The sequence below is a fragment of the Musa acuminata genome, chromosome BXJ2-4 (assembly GCF_036884655.1).
Source record: "Musa acuminata AAA Group cultivar baxijiao chromosome BXJ2-4, Cavendish_Baxijiao_AAA, whole genome shotgun sequence".
Classification (NCBI taxonomy): Eukaryota; Viridiplantae; Streptophyta; class Magnoliopsida; order Zingiberales; family Musaceae; genus Musa; species Musa acuminata.
This window is the reverse complement of record NC_088341.1, coordinates 26,786,674-26,805,443: the sequence shown is the minus strand read 5'-3', so window position 1 is coordinate 26,805,443 and position 18,770 is coordinate 26,786,674. Positions and strand designations below refer to the sequence as shown.

General features: G+C 42.7%; 1 protein-coding gene across 1 annotated transcript; it reads right to left on the bottom strand.

The window, feature by feature from the left end:
* Nucleotides 1-16,611: 16,611 nt before the first annotated feature.
* On the bottom strand, nt 16,612-16,923 carry LOC135608726 (uncharacterized). Its single transcript, XM_065101762.1, has one exon. It carries the CDS (start codon nt 16,921-16,923, stop codon nt 16,612-16,614), a length of 312 nt encoding a protein of 103 aa, XP_064957834.1.
* Nucleotides 16,924-18,770: the final 1,847 nt, after the last annotated feature.

Sequence of the window (18,770 nt, the reverse complement as noted above, 5' to 3'; positions counted from 1 at the left end):
ATCCTAAATTATCTCATCTTAAGAGTGTTAAAAGAATATTTAGGTATCTTAAAGGAACTCCAAATTTAGGATTGTGGTATCCAAAATCTGAAAAATTCGATCTAATAGCTTTTGCAGATGTAGGATAGATAGAAAAAGTACATCCGGAACATGCCAATTTTTAGGACATGCACTTGTTTCTTGGACTTCCAAGAAACAAAATTCAGTTGCACTATCTACGATGGAAGCCGAATACATTGCTGCAAGTGCATGTTGTGCACAAGTAATTTGGATGAAAAATACATTAGAAGACTATGGAATTCACCTTGAAAATATTCCCATAAAATGCGATAATACTAGTGCCATATGCCTTACTAAAAATCCAATTCAGCACTCTAGAACTAAGCACATCGACGTTAGGCATCATTTCATACGTAATCATGTTCTTAACAATGATGTTGTTCTAGAATTCATTGACACAAAGCATCAATTAGCAGATATATTTACAAAAGCTTTGAATGAAGACCAATTTGAATTCATCCGAAGGGAATTAGGCATGCTAAATTGTCCCTAAAATGAACTTCACAAAAAGGACTCGTTCTTTTCCCTTCGTTTATGAATTTGAATTCTTCCTTCTTCTTCAATTCAAAATGATCCATTAAAGTATAAATTATGATCTTGAGGGAAGAAGCTAAACAAAAGGAAGGAAGAAAATTTTTTTTCTTTCCTCCGCGTGATGCCAGCGGTGGCACCGCCAGATCCGGCGGTTGCACCGACTAGCGCTCGAGCGCCAGGCGGGGACACCGACCAGTTTGGCGGTGACACCGACCGAGTCACCCTTTTAACCCGAGGGGTTAGGGCCAGCGGTGACACCGCCCCCAACCCGAAGAAAGACCTCTCCAAAACCCTCTCCCATTCCCTCTAACCCTCATTCTAACTCTTAGAAACATTGGAGAAGGATTCTTGGTGGTCCAAGCTTTCCATCTCTCAACATAATCTCCACAAGGTAACACTTGAAATCCCTCCTTTCTTTTCTCTTTCTCTTGCTTATTTTTCACAATTTCATCATCATCTTGTCTAGAAAATGGCACCAAAGAGATCAAAAGGAATAAGGATTGAAGGAGATTCATATAACCATGACCTTTTTAGATCAAAAGAGATAGCCCTTAGCTTTCCAAAATTTGAAACACGATGTGTCCATAAGGGAAAATACGTTGATTTGGATGAACTAGAGGACTTAGATCCCATTAAGTGGTTTGCTCAACTAGAAGCTCTACCTCTACTACAAATAGATGAACCAATCTATCCACGGTTAGTGAGATTGTTCTATGCCAACCTATATGAAGACAATGATAGCCTAAGCACTTACATTCTAGGAACACCCATTAGAATTTTTGACAGCACCATTTGTGAGCTAATTGGTATAACTGAAAAAGATAGGGGATGCTATTTTAAAGGTAAATGGGACGTCAAAAAAATAGGAGCAACCTATTCCGAAGCCGTGAAAACAATTTTTGCAAATCCAAACCTTGTCTTCCTACCCAAGAGTTGTGAACACTTAATGCCTTTCAACTCTAAAATTCTTCATCACATTATCACAAGCATCATATTCCCCAAACAATTTCATCTTGACGAAGTACGTCAATTAGAGATAGGAACCATGTATTGGATTATGACCGGTCAGCATAATTGTTTTGGGTACTTGATTCGCCAACACATGCAGGAAATTATGACTAAAGATACTATATTGCCATATGGGAGGTTAATCACTAGAATTCTTCATGCCTATGACATTTGCATTCCACCCGATGAAGAATCTATTCAAAATGATCGATATAACATAATAAATAAAAACCTGCTGAAAAAACTTAGGTGCACTTTTAGCAATGGCATATGGGTTAGGCAGCCTAGAAGGACGGATCCAATTCCTACACCAATAGAACAACCCGAAACACCAATTCTTATGGGAAGTGAATCTCCTCCTCCTAGTCCCTTTGGAGCAGCACCTTCAGCTCCTGTTTCCTCCTTTGAAGATATCATTATGGCGGAGCTATCTCAGATCAAATCACAGCAAGAACAAATTCAGAATCAACAAGTTGAAATTTTGAAGACACTACGACAGATGAATGAAAAAATAGATATCATATATCAGCACTGTGGATTACCTCCTACGGATTAAATTGATGTATCTTTTTATTCTGTCCTGTTTGCTTTTAAAAAAAACAAGTTCATGTTTGTCATCGATTGTACGATAACTGATCTTTCCTTTAGATAACTACTGTCTTAATCTGCATAGATGATGATGTCTTTTGGATAAACTATTTCTGGCAAATTTGAATGATGAACTTTGATAAATGCTAAACCTTTTTCTATGATCATCAATTAGTTGGCTTGTCTCTTTTTGTTGATGACAAAGGGGGAGAAGTGATGACTTACACCAGAACGATAGCATGACTAATATGAATTACAAAAACTTGTGTGATATGAATGTCTTATATGACTTGCAAATCCTTGAAAATATCACAAGATTGATATCATGAAATTTATATTGAAAATCTTTATCTTCTGTCGTAGCAAAATTCGTCCCGTATCATTTAACTTATGATTTTCATCGAAGTTTCGTACTTACTATTGTTTAATGAGGATAACGATAAGTTCTACGATTAGAACTTATCGGGTTATGCTTGAATCCAATGGGATGGAATTCAAGTGTTTTTTATCTTCTCATAATATGGCATATAGATAGGGGGAGTAATGTTTAACTCCGTCATTAATTGATTGTCATCATCAAAAAGGGGGAGATTGTTGAATCTCGGATTTTGATGATATAATCAATTGATGGGTTAATTGATCTAATCCATATTATTGAGTTAAGTGTGCAGGATTAACTATGATAACCAGAAAACATAAAGCAAGGATACCGGAGTCGAGCTCGATGGACGTTTAAGAGACCGAAGAATCATCGGAGATGCTGCCGGAACCAACCGAGAAGAAATCGGGAACGTGTCAGAAGTTCGCCGAAGAAATCGTCGGAGGCTCGCGGAGATCACCGAGAAGGCTCGGCTACTCGTTAAAGTCATCACAAAGATTGGGAGCTTGCAGGGAGTCCGTTGGAAGAAGTTCGTCGGAAAGCTCGCCGGAACAAGACTCGACGTTCGCGGTTAAAAAACTTGCTTAGGATGTTTTTTTGTGTTATGTAGTTCACCTGTAATTAGGATTAGGATTAAGAGATAATCCTATATCCTGGTTAGGGGCCAACTGGGCCCAAAGTCAGATTTGGTTTGGGCGAAAATTAAGCCAAACCAATGAATCGGAAAGCCAGGCGGTGGGACCGCCTGGCTGGGCGGTGAAACCGCCCAGCACCCGAGTGCTGGGCGGTGACACCTCCTTGGCTGGGCGGTTGCACCGTCCAGCACCCGAGCGCTGGGCGGTGGCACCTCCAGCACCGGGAACCCTAAGAGAATTCAAATTTTGAAGCCCAAAATTTGAATTCTCTTGAGGCCTATAAATACCCCTCAAATCTCAGCTGAGGTTACAACTTTTGAGAAGCATTTTGATTGAGAGAAAAGTCTTAGAAAGTTTTAGCAAGTCTTGTTTTCAATTTGCTAGAGAGTTCTCCTCCTTCTTTCCTATTGAAAATTTGTAAGAGGTTGAGCTGCTTGTAAAAGGTTGTAAGAGGGGTGTTTACCCTTCCATTTCAAGAGACTTGCTAGTGGAAGGTGGGAGCCTCATCGAAGAGGGGCCTCGCAAGTGGAGTAGGTCATTTGACCGAACCACTCTAAAAATCGGCGTAATCTCTGGTTTGCTCTTTATTTTTGTCATTTACATTACTGCAAATCTTCTTACTGCTTTAGTTCCTTATTACTCTTGCTGCGCAATTTTAAGAATACGCCTTCAAGTTAAATTTCTCAAGTTTCGTTCTTAACGTACGAAAGATTTTGTTAAAATCGAAGTTTTAATCCGCTGCACTAATTCACCCCCCCTCTTAGTGCCGCTCCGATCCTAACAGAGGACGCTTGACCTCCTTCACCCTCTCCTAAGGATCTGCAAGGAAACAGGGATATACGATCTCCCTATGTAACACAATCTCTATACGCAGTTTTGTGTTTTGCGGATTTTTGCGCACCAATCTTCGCACGACGATGAACATCTTTTTGGGAATCGGGGATTTTTGTTTTCTTGTTCTTCCGCTGCGCATATGATGTCGCCCCCAATGATTTCCCAACAGTGGTATCAGAGCCAGGTTGTTCGTGCGAATGATTGGTTTTGAACTGCGTACGTTGTGTTTAGGAAGAATATTGACGTCAAAATCATTGACGCAAAAGCGAGAAAGGGCAGCAACAGTTGCTGCCCTCGATCTGCATGCCTGCAGCCACCTGCAGCGGCAGCCGCAGCCGCAGCCAGGCAGCACAGCGCCGGCGCATGCGCAAGCGCTGTGCCTGCAGCAGCCGGCCGGCGGTCTGCTTGCAGCAGGCTTGCTGCCGGCGGGGCTGGCAACCCACGGGCAGAGGCGCCGCAGGGCAGCGGCGCCTGCCGCCGAAAGGAAGCGGCGCCTGCCGCCGCAGGGCAGCGACGCGCGACGCCTGCCGCCGCTGCTCCCGCTGGCGAAACCCCCCCCACAGGGGCGGCCCCCCGGCGGGACAGCACCGCCTGCGGAGGCAGCGACGCCCGAAGGGGGAGCCCACCTGCAGCGGCAGCGCCGCCAGCGAGCGTGCCGCCTGCAGGCGAGGGCAGTGCCCTCGCCCCGCCGCACAGGCTGCCGCCGGCAGGGTGGCGGCGGCGGCAGTAGCGAAAGGGGGAAAGGGTATTAGGGTTTTCTGGGCAAAAGACAGTTTTGCCCCTCGGAATTTGAGAAATTCCAGTTTCTGTCTTTTGTCCAAATTACGAAAATACCCTTAGGAATTGAGAAATTCCTACATATCCTTGATTTCAGAAAATATTAATTAATTAAAAGGTTTAGTTGATTATTATTTTTATTATTATCTAGTAGTCCTACATGATGATGATTATTTATACATGTGATGTATGATGTGTGGACGGATGATCATGAACCGTGTGATGTGTGTATTTGTGATTATTATTATTGAGGTCTGCGAACCTCCATTATATTTCTCGTTTATTGTCGGGCCTGCGTGCCTATGATTAAGTTGTGATCACATGAGGAGGCGCAACGGGAGCGTGGATACGATAGCGGGACCCACGAGACGGACGATCGTGATGCATGGAGATGCATCAAGATGTCGACGAAACCGACGAGGACGAGATGGACGATCACAGGGCATGGAGATGCACCGTTGCACACATAGATCTTGATGTGAGTGATTAGGCCTACTGGCTCGGGCCTAATCATATTAGATTGTGGTCCATGATCATCTAGTGTGATTGCTTATACACATACTAGATATGTATATATATTTGCATGCGATGCAGATATATATTAAATATGTATATGTGTGACATGTCATATTAAGAGACCAAATTATAGAAACATCTCTCGATAATATTAAGTCGGTAAACGTGAGGCAATTAGATTGACCCACGTGGCCTTCCATCGTTATGAGTAGGAACCGATTCCCGGTGTAGGTTGAGTTGGTCGAGTCCCTCGAGACTCACCTATATCGCGATTCGCTATCTTGCTTACGACATAGAGATGTCACCGGTGACCTGAGGGCATGGTATGCTTGGTCGAGTCCCTCGAGGGTATATCATCAAATCAGACTCATCTTGTAACGAAGGTGTTGACTTAACCGAGCATCATGGTTGGTCGAGTCCCTCGAGGCCATGGTGATTCGGAGGCCGAACAGGACGGGAATCACAAGGAGTTGTGATCGGCAAGAGTTGCCTACCTTTTAGGCTTAGTGTGATTGGTCGAGTCCCTCGAGGTTACACAAAGACGCTGATTGGATCCTGATCCCCACTAGAAGTCTGTCGAAGACTTCCGTTTCACGTGCTGAGGGTGTCGCGTGACTCGATAGTAAAATAGTTGGAGCATATTAAGATAGAAGTCCATATCTTGATAGTTTATTTCTTGTAAAATCTGCATGTTATTCATTTCTGCTACATCTTTATTTTCAGAAAATGTCGCTTTCAAATCCCTTACGTGGCATACTTGATGTCAACCGCCTCACTGGTCCAAATTATACGGATTGGCTCCGTAACTTGAGAATTGTTCTCACAGCGGAGAAAATCGTGTACATCCTTGATACAGTGATGCCTACGCTCGAAGAAGGGGCAAACGAGGATGAGATCGCTCGCTACGTGAAGTACATTGATGACTCCACTCTTGCTCAGTGCTATATGTTGGGCTCTATGACTCCTGAGTTACAGAGACAACATGAAAAGATGGATGTCAGATCCATTCTCCTACATGTCCGCAAATTGTTTGAGGAACAGGGAAGGACTTTTTTCTGCGCTAGGATGACTGAGGGGACACCGGTTCAGAACCATGTCCTAAAGATGATTGAGTGGATAGAGAAACTCACAGGTCTAGGAATGGTCATAGAGGATAACTTGTGTGTGGACATTGTGCTTCAGTCCCTACCAGATTCCTTTTCACAGTTCATAATGAATTTTAATATGAACAAGCTTGAGGTGACTCTCCTAGAGCTCCTCAATATGTTGAGGGAGGCAGAGAGTACTATTAAGAAAGAGAAGCCAGTTCTCTACACTGGTGAGACCAGAAAGAAAAGGAAAGCAGAAAGGTCCCTTAAGAAGGGAAAGGGCAAGGGCAAGGGCAAACAAGGTAAAGCAAAGGTTGCTAAGAAAGACCCAACAAAGGACAAAGGCCAGTGCTTCCACTGTGGTAAAGATGGGCACTGGAAGAGAAACTGCAAAGAGTACCTTGCAGAAAGGGCGAAATAAAAGCTTGATGAAGCTTCAGGTACATTCATGATCAGTCTCCATTTGTCAGACTCTTATGATAACACATGGGTATTGGATACCGGTAGTGCTTATCATATATGCAATTCATTGCAGGTTCTGGCAAGGCCTAGGAGACTAGAGAGAGGCGAGATGGACCTCAAGATGGGTAATTGAGCAAAAGTTGCTGTATTAGCTGTTGGCGAGGTCGCCGTACATCTGCCTAATGGAGCTTTTATTGCATTAGATGCATGTTATTTTGTTCCTTCTATTATCAAAAACATTATCTCCATTTAATGTTTAACAGTTAGTGGATATAAATTTATTTTTGAGAACAATGGTTGTTCGATATTATTAGATGATAAGATCATCACGAAAGGAACATTGCATAATGGTTTATTTATGTTAGACACCACTCCACATATCATGAATGTAAATGTGTCCAAAAGGAAACGAGATGAGTTGAACAGTGCATACCTGTGGCATTGTAGGCTAGGTCACATCCATAAAAGAAGGATTCAAAAGTTGCTAAATGATGGATATCTAGATCCATTCGACTATATGTCTTAGCTGTTGAGGGAGGCAGAGAGTACTATTAAGAAAGAGAAGCCAGTTCTCTACACTGGTGAGACCAGAAAGAAAAGGAAAGCAGAAAGGTCCCTTAAGAAGGGAAAGGGCAAGGGCAAGGGCAAACAAGGTAAAGCAAAGGTTGCTAAGAAAGACCCAACAAAGGACAAAGGCCAGTGCTTCCACTGTGGTAAAGATGGGCACTGGAAGAGAAACTGCAAAGAGTACCTTGCAGAAAGGGCGAAATAAAAGCTTGATGAAGCTTCAGGTACATTCATGATCAGTCTCCATTTGTCAGACTCTTATGATAACACATGGGTATTGGATACCGGTAGTGCTTATCATATATGCAATTCATTGCAGGTTCTAGCAAGGCCTAGGAGACTAGAGAGAGGCGAGATGGACCTCAAGATGGGTAATTGAGCAAAAGTTGCTGTATTAGCTGTTGGCGAGGTCGCCGTACATCTGCCTAATGGAGCTTTTATTGCATTAGATGCATGTTATTTTGTTCCTTCTATTATCAAAAACATTATCTCCATTTAATATTTAACAGTTAGTGGATATAAATTTATTTTTGAGAACAATGGTTGTTCGATATTATTAGATGATAAGATCATCACGAAAGGAACATTGCATAATGGTTTATTTATGTTAGACACCACTCCACATATCATGAATGTAAATGTGTCCAAAAGGAAACGAGATGAGTTGAACAGTGCATACCTGTGGCATTGTAGGCTAGGTCACATCCATAAAAGAAGGATTCAAAAGTTGCTAAATGATGGATATCTAGATCCATTCGACTATATGTCTTATGCAACTTGTGAGCCTTGCATTCGTGGAAAATTGAACAACTCTCCATTTAGTGGAATTGGAGAGAGAGCCACTGAGTTGTTGGAACTCATACATAGTGATGTATGTGGACCCATGTCAACTCATGCCATTGGAGGTTACTCCTACTTCATTACATTTACTGATGATTTCTCAAGGTATGGATATGTGTACTTAATGAAGTACAAGTCCGAGGCCTTTGAGAAATTCGGAGAGTATAAGAATGAGGTGGAGAACCAGACTGGAAAGAGTATCAAAACTCTTCGATCAGATCGAGGAGGTGAGTACTTAAGTACAGAGTTTACTCGGTTCCTCAAGGACCATGGTATATTATCCCAATGGACACCTCCTTACACACCTCAGCTCAATGGTGTCTCTGAAAGGAGAAATCATACTTTATTAGATATGGTACGGTCCATGATGAGTTTCGCTGACCTACCCATCTCATTCTGGGGATATGCCCTAGAAACCGCAGCTTACCTTCTGAACAGAGTTCCAACTAAGTCGGTAGTGTCTACACCATATGAGATATGGAAAGGGAAGAAGCATGATCTTAAGGTTGTTAAGATTTGGGGCTGCCCAGCCCACGTTAAAAGACACAACCCCGATAAGTTAGAATCAAGGACAGAGCGATGCATATTTGTGGGATACCCCAAGGAAACTTGTGGGTATTATTTCTATCATCTCGAGGACAAAAAGGTCTTTGTAGCTAAGAGAGCAGTGTTCCTTGAGAAGGAACACATTCTTGGTGGAGACAGTGGGAGAATGATAGAGTTGAGCGAAGTTAGAGAACCAAGCTCAAGCACCACTCTACAGCCCGAGTCTGTTCAGGTACCTAATACACAAGTTTCAACTTTACGCAGGTCTGATAGAGTATCTCATCCTCCTGAGAGATATGTGGGACATATTAGAGGAGAGGATGCTGAGGATATTGATCCTCAGACCTACGAGGAGGCTATTATGAGTATAGACTCCGGGAAGTGGCAAGAAGCCATGAATTCTGAGATGGATTCTATGTACTCCAATAAGGTTTGGAACCTAGTTGATGCGCCCGAAGGTATTGTACCCATCGGTTGCAAATGGATCTTTAAGAAAAAGATCGGAGTAGATGGAAAGGTAGAGACCTATAAAACAAGGCTAGTGGCTAAAGGGTATCGTCAAAGGCAAGGTGTTGACTACGACGAAACCTTCTCACCCGTAGCAATGCTAAAATCCATCAGAATTCTATTGGCTATTGTAGCACACTATGATTATGAGATCTGGCAGATGGATGTGAAAACCGCATTCCTCAATGGGAACCTGAGGGATTCGTGTCCAAGAACTGCCCAGATAAGGTGTGTAGGTTGCTTAAATCCATTTATGGACTAAAGCAAGCTTCCCGAAGTTGGAACATAAGATTTGATGAGTCAATCAGATCTTATGACTTCGTTAAGAACGAAGATGAGCCTTGTGTGTACAGGAAAATAAGTGGGAGTGCTATCACCTTTTTGGTGTTATATGTGGATGATATCCTCATCATTGGGAATGACGTAGGAATGCTATCCACTGTAAAGACTTGGTTATCTAGACACTTCTCCATTAAGGACTTAGGGGAAGCATCCTATATCTTGGGGATTAGAATCTATAGAGATAGATCTAAGAGGATGCTTGGCTTGTCCCAGTCTAGGTACATAGAAACCATTGTCAAAAGGTTTAACATGGAAAACTACCAGAAGAAAGGGCAAACATGGATATGATACATTATGCCTCAGCAATATGGTATATCATGTATGCCATGCTCTATACTAGGCCTGATATAGTGCATGCTCTGAGTGTCACGAGCAGGTATCAGGTGGATCTAGGCTTGGAGCATTGGAAAGCAGTAAAGTGTATCCTTAAGTACTTGAGAAGGACTAAGGATCTTTTGCTAGTATATGGAGGTAATAGCCTTAAGGTTGAAGGCTACACTGACTCAAGTTTTCAGTCTGATGTCGATGATAGCAAGTCGAATTCAGGGTATGTGTACACCTTGAATAGAGGAGCAGTGTGCTAGAAGAGTTCCAAGCAAGATACCACTGCTGACTCGACCACAGAGGCGGAGTACATTGCTGCATCAGATGCAGCAAAGGAGGGAGTTTGGATGAAGAAGTTCATCACAGATTTGGGAGTCGATACAGATAGCGACAAGTCGACTTCCTTATATTGCGACAACTATGGGGTGATTACTCAAATAAGGGGACCCGGGTCTCATCAGAAGTGTTCTGAGGAGGTTCCAGCTTATAAGAGAGATCGTAACCCAAGGAGATGTAGTAGTGGAAAGAGTTCCATCCGAAGATAACATTGTAGATCCACTGACAAAGCCGTTGTCTCAGATTGTCTTTGAGCGTCACAGGAGTCTGATGGGGATCAGACACATAGGTGATTGGCTTTAGGTCAAGTGGGAGATTGCTAGTCATAGGTGCCCAGCAAGCTAATCACGTGAGTGATGGCACGTGTGACTTGATACATAATCTTTTTGCTTATTATATTTTGGCGTATATCACTTTATAACTATTGCATAAATGCATATATATATTGTGATGTCCTTGGATTTGTGCAATGGGAATCGGATCGTGATGAGATCACGATAATGAGATCGATTCACCTTTAAACACATATCATAAATAATCCCGGTCATAGGTTACTCGAGAGGGACATCGTGATAACCGGATAGACTGGTGTGCTGTATACCCGTCCATATGATGGATGCAGCTGGTCTCATAGCTGCTCGTGTAGGGACACTAGGGATACAGTACAGGTGCTCATTGGAGAATGAGTTCACTGATTGATCCGCTTACGGAATGCTGGATGGTTGATGATGTCTTATTGTCAGACAGCGATTCCGTAGTCCTAGTGGTGTATCTGGTCCTTAGACTTGAGACACCAAGGATGTCCTGTATGAGTGCTCCACTCATTGATACCAGACTTATAGGTTTGACTGTCCCCAGATCTAGTACAGCTGGTCATTGGGAGTGGTAGTCGACCTTACGAGGGCTATTGAGTGTCAATAGAGGATCATCCACTCTCGGCGTCATGAGAGGAATATCCTATGTGTTCTTGCTCAGACAAATCCCTGGCCAGGGTCATTCGGGTTGAGAGAGAAAGAGTTCTCCGGGAGAATTCGATTAGAGCGAGACTCGAGTAGAAACCGTATGGGTCTGACAGCACCATGCTCGATATACGGTCTCTGGGATATTAGATGGATGAGGGACTATAGGTACATGGTAACTGAGGACAGATAGGTCCAATGGATTGGATTCCCTTGTATCGTCTGGGGACTACGGCGTAGTGGCCTAGTACGTCCGTAGTCGATGAGTCGAGTGAATTATTACAAAGATAATAATTTACTGAGTTAGAAGGAGTTCTGAGAGGTATGACTCACGGCCAACTCGATATTGGGCCTAGAGGGTCACACACATATGGTAGGCATTGCGATGAGTAGAGGTTCGGATGCATATCCAATACCCACTTGGGAAGGACCCATTAGGGTTTGACACGGGATCTCTATAAATAGGAGGGATTCACAGCCTCATAGGCTAGAGTCTTTGCTTGCCTTTCCTATTCTCCTCTCCCTCTCCACCTCAGAGTAGGCCTGGAGTTTTCAGGAGCGTCGTCGCAACCCTGCTGTGTGGATCACCGCTAGAGAGGAGGACGCTTGACCTCCTTCACCCTCTCCTAAGGATCTGCAAGGAAACAGGGATATACGATCTCCCTAGGTAACACAATCTCTATACACAGTTTTGTGTTTTGCGGATTTTTGCGCACCAATCTTCGCACGACGACGAACATCTTTTTGGGAATCGAGGATTTTTGTTTTCTTGTTCTTCCGCTGCGCATATGATGTCGCCCCCAATGATTTCCCAACACAAACCGCATAGCACAATCTGTTTGATCTTGCTACTATATTTTTTCTATCCAAATCTCTACGAAATTTTTATAATAGCTTTGACACTTCCTAACAGCATATTTTTCTTTAGTTTTGTCAAAAAATTCTCAATATAAACCATTGATCTTTTACGTCTAATATGCTATACTTGAAAATCTGCACTGTAAAATTTCAACCGCATAGCACTATTTGTTTGATCTTGATACTATATTTTTTCTATCCAAATCTCTACAAAATTTTTATAATAGCTTTGACACTTCCTAATAGTGGATTTTCCTTTAGTTTTATCAAAAAATTCTCAATATAAACTACTGATCTTTTATGTCTAATCTGCTACACTTGAAAATCTGTGCTGTAGAAAATTTCAGCCACATATTAGTGCCTTAACCCATCTATTTGCAATCCTTTTTTAATGAAATTTCTTATACATTTCATAGATCATCTTAGCTTCCATCTAAAATTTATCTATTGAGGAATTCATCTCCAAAAATGATTTCGTGTTGCTGCAAATTTTCATCGTAAACCACTAAAATTTTTCGATGAGAATTCTACTATCGCAACTTGCACCAATTTCCTTGCTGTTATAGTGCCGAAATTTTCTTAATTAAATTGAACATCCTTGCTGTCATATAAATTGAGATTTTGCTGTCAATTCCCTCCTCAAATCTCTTAAGTTTTTGGTGAAAATTTCATTGAGAAACCGTTGTTTCTTCGACGATAATTCTGCTCTTATAAGACAACACAATTCTGCAGCAAACTTCCACTGATTTCTATCAAACCTTTACTGCAATCTACCACAGATCTAAAACTTTCATCCACAGCCTTAAAACTCCACTAAACCACACCCTTAAACTATACCCAAAACAACCACAAACTAAGCCTAAACCGCAGCCTACATCCACCAATCCAGCAACCCTTTCAACCATTACTTCTCTTAACCAATATATGCCTTTAACCCGACAACAAAAGAGAGATCTTAACATAACAGATTTGGAGGCATATACTATGGCATTTGAGGAGGTAATCAATGCTAAATTCGAAGCCTTTGAGGCACGAATGGATAATAAGATTTGGACTCTCTTTACCAAACTTAGTTTGGGCTGACCACCAAGCCCAAAGAAATCAATCGCACCAAGCCCAAAGAGATGACTTCCAAGATAGGAGAGACTCTATGATTGACCCCAATTATCCACACATGAGAGTGGACTTCCCTAGATGGGAAGAAGGAGACCCGATTGGTTGGATCTCGTGCGCGGAGTGATATTTTCGGTACCACAAAATTATGGACGCATCTATGGTAAAAATTGCAGCTATACATCTTGAAAGGGATGCCATATAGTGGTTTAACTAGTTTGAACATACTCATGGAGTCCTCTTATGGTGACAACTCAAAGAAGGACTGCTGATCCGCTTCAAACTAACCGATTACAAGAACATTAATAGACAACTAGCAAAGATCTAACAAACCTCCACCATTCAAGATTACCAAACCAAGTTTGAAAGATTATCTAATCAAACTCATGATTGGTCTCAAAAATAGCTATTGGGGACCTTCATTGAGGGCTTGAAGCCAGAGATCCGGGGAGAAGTTAAAGTGCGACAACTGTACACGCTTATGGCAGCCATCTCTTTCGCATGATTTCAAGAGGAGCGATTGAACCATGAAGCCCAAAGGACTAGGGTTGCTCCCCAACCAGCAATACCAAAGCCCTCAGCCCCCCCACTATCAATTGAGTCCCTGCACTAAAAAGTTTGACAAGAGAAGAACTTCGGGAGCGATCTATGAAGGGGTTATGTGGGCATTGCGATGAGCCGTGGAGCCGTGAGCATCGCTGTAGTAAAGGGAGACTTCTTATGATTGAACCAGTAGAAAAAGAGGTCATTGAATATTCAGAAGAGACCCTTGAACATGAAGAAGAAGATATAGAAGAAGAGCCACAATCGACCGAAGTTACGGTACATGCACTAGCTAGCTACTCAAACCCGCAAACGATGAAAGTTGGAGGCCTTCTCAAATAACAACCGATCACTGTTCTCATCGACACGAGTAGTACTAATAACTTCCTAAATAGTAAAGTTGCTGTTTAGATGGCCTTACCTATCGAGAATTGTAGCAGGTTTGACGTTAAGGTCATCGACAGATGGATTTTGAAGTATGATCGTAGTCGCCCGCGCGTGAAACTGTTACTGCAGGACCAAGAGATAATTGCATATTTCTTCCTCCTCCCTCTTGATGATCATGAGGCCATGCTTAGAATTAAATGGTTGATGGTATTAGGTGATGTTTCTTGGAATTTTATGCAACTAATTATGAAATTTTACAGTAAGGAGAAACAGGTGATACTGCACGGGAAACGTAGGGGCGACATAATGACGATTTGCACACAACAAATGAAGAAGGTTTTGTATAAAGTATATAGTAGCTTTTTGGTATAACTTGAGCAGCAAACTAAGGGAGAGCCAATAGAATTTGAAGATCCAAACCTATTTCCTTTGCTTGCTAAATTTTCAGATATATTTGATGAATCGCACAACCTACCTCTTACCCGTCGACATGATCATTATATAATGATTCTTCTAAAAACACCTACAGCAAATACTCGGCCATATCAATATCTACATCTCCAGAATGATGAAATAGAAAGGATTGTAAAAGAGATGCTTGAAACATGAGTTATTTGGTTAAGTTGCCGCCTCTACTCTTCACTGGTGCTACTTGTATACAAGAAGGACAGAATATGGTGAATATGCGTTGATTATCGAGCTCTTAATGGTATAACCATCAAGGATGACTACCATATTCTAGTAGTAGATGAATTGCTAGATGAAAGGGAGCACAAATCTTTATAAAGCTGGACCTTCGATCCGGGTATCATCAAATACGAGTGTGCGAAAAAGACATTCCGAAAACTACCTTTCGAACACACAATGACCACTATGAATTTTTGCTTTCTTCAACAAAAGGTGAAATATCTTGGGCATATCATATCAGAGGAAGATGTGATGGTGGACCCCTCCAAAATAGAAGCAATGCAGAACTGGCCGACCCCGAGGAACATAAAATTGCTACATGGCTTTCTGGGTTTAATAGGCTATCATAAGGGAAATCCACTATTATGAAGTCTTAAAGCTATCATAAAAATTTTGTAAAGATTTGGACAGAAAAAATATAGTAGCAAGATCAAACAAACTATGTTATGCAGTTGGAATTTTATAGTGCAGATTTTCAAGTATAGCAGTTTAGACATAAAATATCAATGATTTATATTGAAAATTTTTTAACAAAACCAAAGAGAAATCTGCTATTAGGAAATTTCAAAGCTGTTATAAAAATTTCATAGAGATTTGGATAAAAAAATGTAGTAGCAAGATCAAACAGACTGTGCTATGCGGCTAGAATTCTGCAATGTATTTTTCATTGTAGAGATGAAAACTTTACGACGAAAAGTTTATGCAGCAATTTTGGAATAATTTATTTTCTTAGATTTTCGAATAAGGATAACTAAATTGCAGTAGTAGTAAGGTAGGAAACCAGAACCTGTTGTAATTCATAGGGAGATCAAAGGATGATCTGCGATGGTGGAGATGACGGCGGAATTTGGCGACGATCTTTTAAGCAATTGTGGGAATTGCTTTAGGCAATTGTGGAGGGCTGATGGATGGCTATGGAAGGGTAGCAAGATGCCAAAAATGTTGCTCTGATATCAGGTGTTAGAAACCTTGCAGATTTTAAACTTGGGGTTGATCTCTTTAGGGGATCGGCCTCCTTGGAGCTCTATAGGGGTTCCTCCCTCCAAGTTGCTACTCAAAGGCTGCAGAAAAGATTCATCTATTGCTTATCAAAAGAGGATGAATATATGGATATTTATAGGGTTTCTAAACCCTAACTCCTAATAGAACTCCTACTCAATTAAGACTCCTACTCAAGACTCCTAATAGGACTCCTACTCAAGACTCCTATTCCTTTACAACTCCTAATTTTTCTCTAAGAAATAACCTTCAAACCCTAGCCGGCCTCTTCACCTCTTTAATAGGGGTCAGCTTAAGTAGGTTTTACATGAATGTCCCTCTTAATTAGGATTCTTCTAGCTAGAGTCCTAACATCCCCCCCAACTAAGTGTTATAGCATTTTCTCTTTTGCCTTGGTCGGGTCAAAATTTGAGGTTGTATTGCCCGGGCACAATGTGTATGTTACTTTTGATCAATGAAAATTGACTTTTCGGCATCTTAACTTTTTTCCTTCATGGATAAAATCTTTTTAAAATTGCCACATTCCACGTCCTTGGTAGGGGATTTCCTCCATAGTCTCAAGGCGGTAGGTTCCTTCTCAGACTACATCATAGACCTGGTAAGGGCCTTCCCAGTTTGGCTCGAGCTTTCCCCTTACTTGGGTTAGGTCGTTTCACCTTAGTCTTTCGAAGGACGAGGTCTCTGACCTTGATTGGTCATGGACGAACTTTGTGGTTGTAGATTCAAGTTGTAGCCTTTTTGTATGCCAGGGTGCGTAGATGCGCCTTGGCTCTTCTCTCTTCAAGGAGATCTAGGTTCGCCCGTAGGCCCTCCTCGGAGTTGTCTTGTTTGTAGGCGATGGTGCGCAAGGTCGGGAACACCATTTCGGGCGGAAGGACTGCTTCGATCTCGAACGCTAGACTGAATGGAGACTCCCCCAAGGTGGTCTTGGGGGTTGTTTGCATTGCCCACAGGATGCTAGGGAGCTCATCCACCCAGGCCCCGCACACGCCCGAGACCCTCTTCTTAATGCCTTCCAGGATTTCTCGATTCATTACTTTAACCTAGCCATTGGTTTAGGAGTGTGCGACCGAGCTGAACTTCAATTGTATCCCATATGACTAGCAATAGGCCTTGAATTTAGCGTTGTTGAATTAAGCTCCATTGTCGGTGATGATAGCTCTCGGGATTCCGAACCGGGTAATGACGTTCTTCCATGTGAAGCCCTGAACTTGTTTCTCGGTGATGGATGCTAGGGGTTCGGCTTTAACCCACCTAGTGAAGTAGTCAACCCCGACTATGAGGAAGCGTTGTTGTCCTGAAGTTGGAGGAAAAGGCCCGAGGAGGTCAAGTCCCCATTGGGCAAAGGGCCAGGCCGCATCCACCAGGGTAAGAGGCACCGCTAGTTGGCGTTGCAACCGGGTGTGGGTCTTTGACACTATTGGCACCGCTATACATATGATAGGGCGTCTTGGCGCATGGTCAGCCAGTAGTATCCCTGTCTGAGGATTTTGAAGGCCAAGGTTTGGCCCCCGATGTGCTCCCTACAGATCCCCTCATGGAGTTCAGCGAGAATCGTCTCGGCCTTTGGTGGCGCGAGATAGCGCAGGAGGGGTTGGGAGAAGGCTCTCTGGTATAGCTTTCCACCGACCTCGCAGGACTAGGCTTGGGTTTGCCTCAATCGTCGTGTGATCGTCAGGTCTTCGGGCTGTGTCCCGTCCCTCTTGAAACGGAGGATTACTTCCATCCAGTTTGGCGAGACCTCTATTTCGGTGATGTCATAGGTTGGCATGGTCGGGACCATTATGGATTCAGTTGCCAGGATTGCTTCCAGGCTACGAGCATAGGCCAACCTGGCCAAAGCATCGGCCTACACGTTCTGCGCCCGAGGTATCCTTGTGACCGAGAGGCAGTTGAAGCTGTTGAATCTCGGATTTTGATGATATAATCAATTGGAGGGTTAATTGATCTAATCCATATTATTGAGTTAAGTGTGCAGGATTAACTATGATAACCAGAAAACATAAAGCAAGGATACCGGAGTCGAGCTCGATGGACGTTTAAGAGACCGAAGAATCATCGGAGATGCTGCCGGAACCAACCGAGAAGAAATCGGGAACGTGTCAGAAGTTCGCCGAAGAAATCGTCGGAGGCTCGCGGAGATCACCGAGAAGGCTCGGCTACTCGTTAAAGTCATCACAAAGATTGGGAGCTTGCAGGGAGTCCGTCGGAAAGCTCGCAGGAACAAGACTCGACGTTCGCGGTTAAAAAACTTGCTTAGGATGTTTTTTTGTGTTATGTAGTTCACCTGTAATTAGGATTAGGATTAAGAGATAATCCTATATCCTGGTTAGGGGCGAACTGGGCCCAAAGTCAGATTTGGTTTGGGCGAAAATTAAGCCAAACCAATGAATCGGAAAGCCAGGTGGTGGGACCGCCTGGGTGGGCGGTTACACCTCCTTGGCTGGGCGGTTGCACCGTCCAGCACCCGAGCGCTGGGCGGTGGCACCTCCAGCACCGAGAACCCTAAGAGAATTCAAATTTTGAAGCCCAAAATTTGAATCCTCTTGAGGCTTATAAATACCCCTCAAATCTCAGCTGAGGTTACAACTTTTGAGAAGCATTTTGATTGAGAGAAAAGTCTTAGAAAGTCTTAGCAAGTCTTGTTTTCAATTTGCTAGAGAGTTCTCCTCCTTCTTTCCTATTGAAAATTTGTAAGAGGTTGAGCTGCTTGTAAAAGGTTGTAAGAGGGGTGTTTACCCTTCCATTTCAAGAGACTTGCTAGTGGAAGGTGGGAGCCTCATCGAAGAGGGGCCTCGCAAGTGGAGTAGGTCATTTGACCGAACCACTCTAAAAATCGGTGTAATCTCTGGTTTGCTCTTTATTATTGTCATTTACATTA

Bases quoted from the DNA above. Each gene is read 5' to 3' on its own strand.
- LOC135608726 (XM_065101762.1), bottom strand. From the start codon at position 16,923: ATGAATCGAGAAATCCTGGAAGGCATTAAGAAGAGGGTCTCGGGCGTG.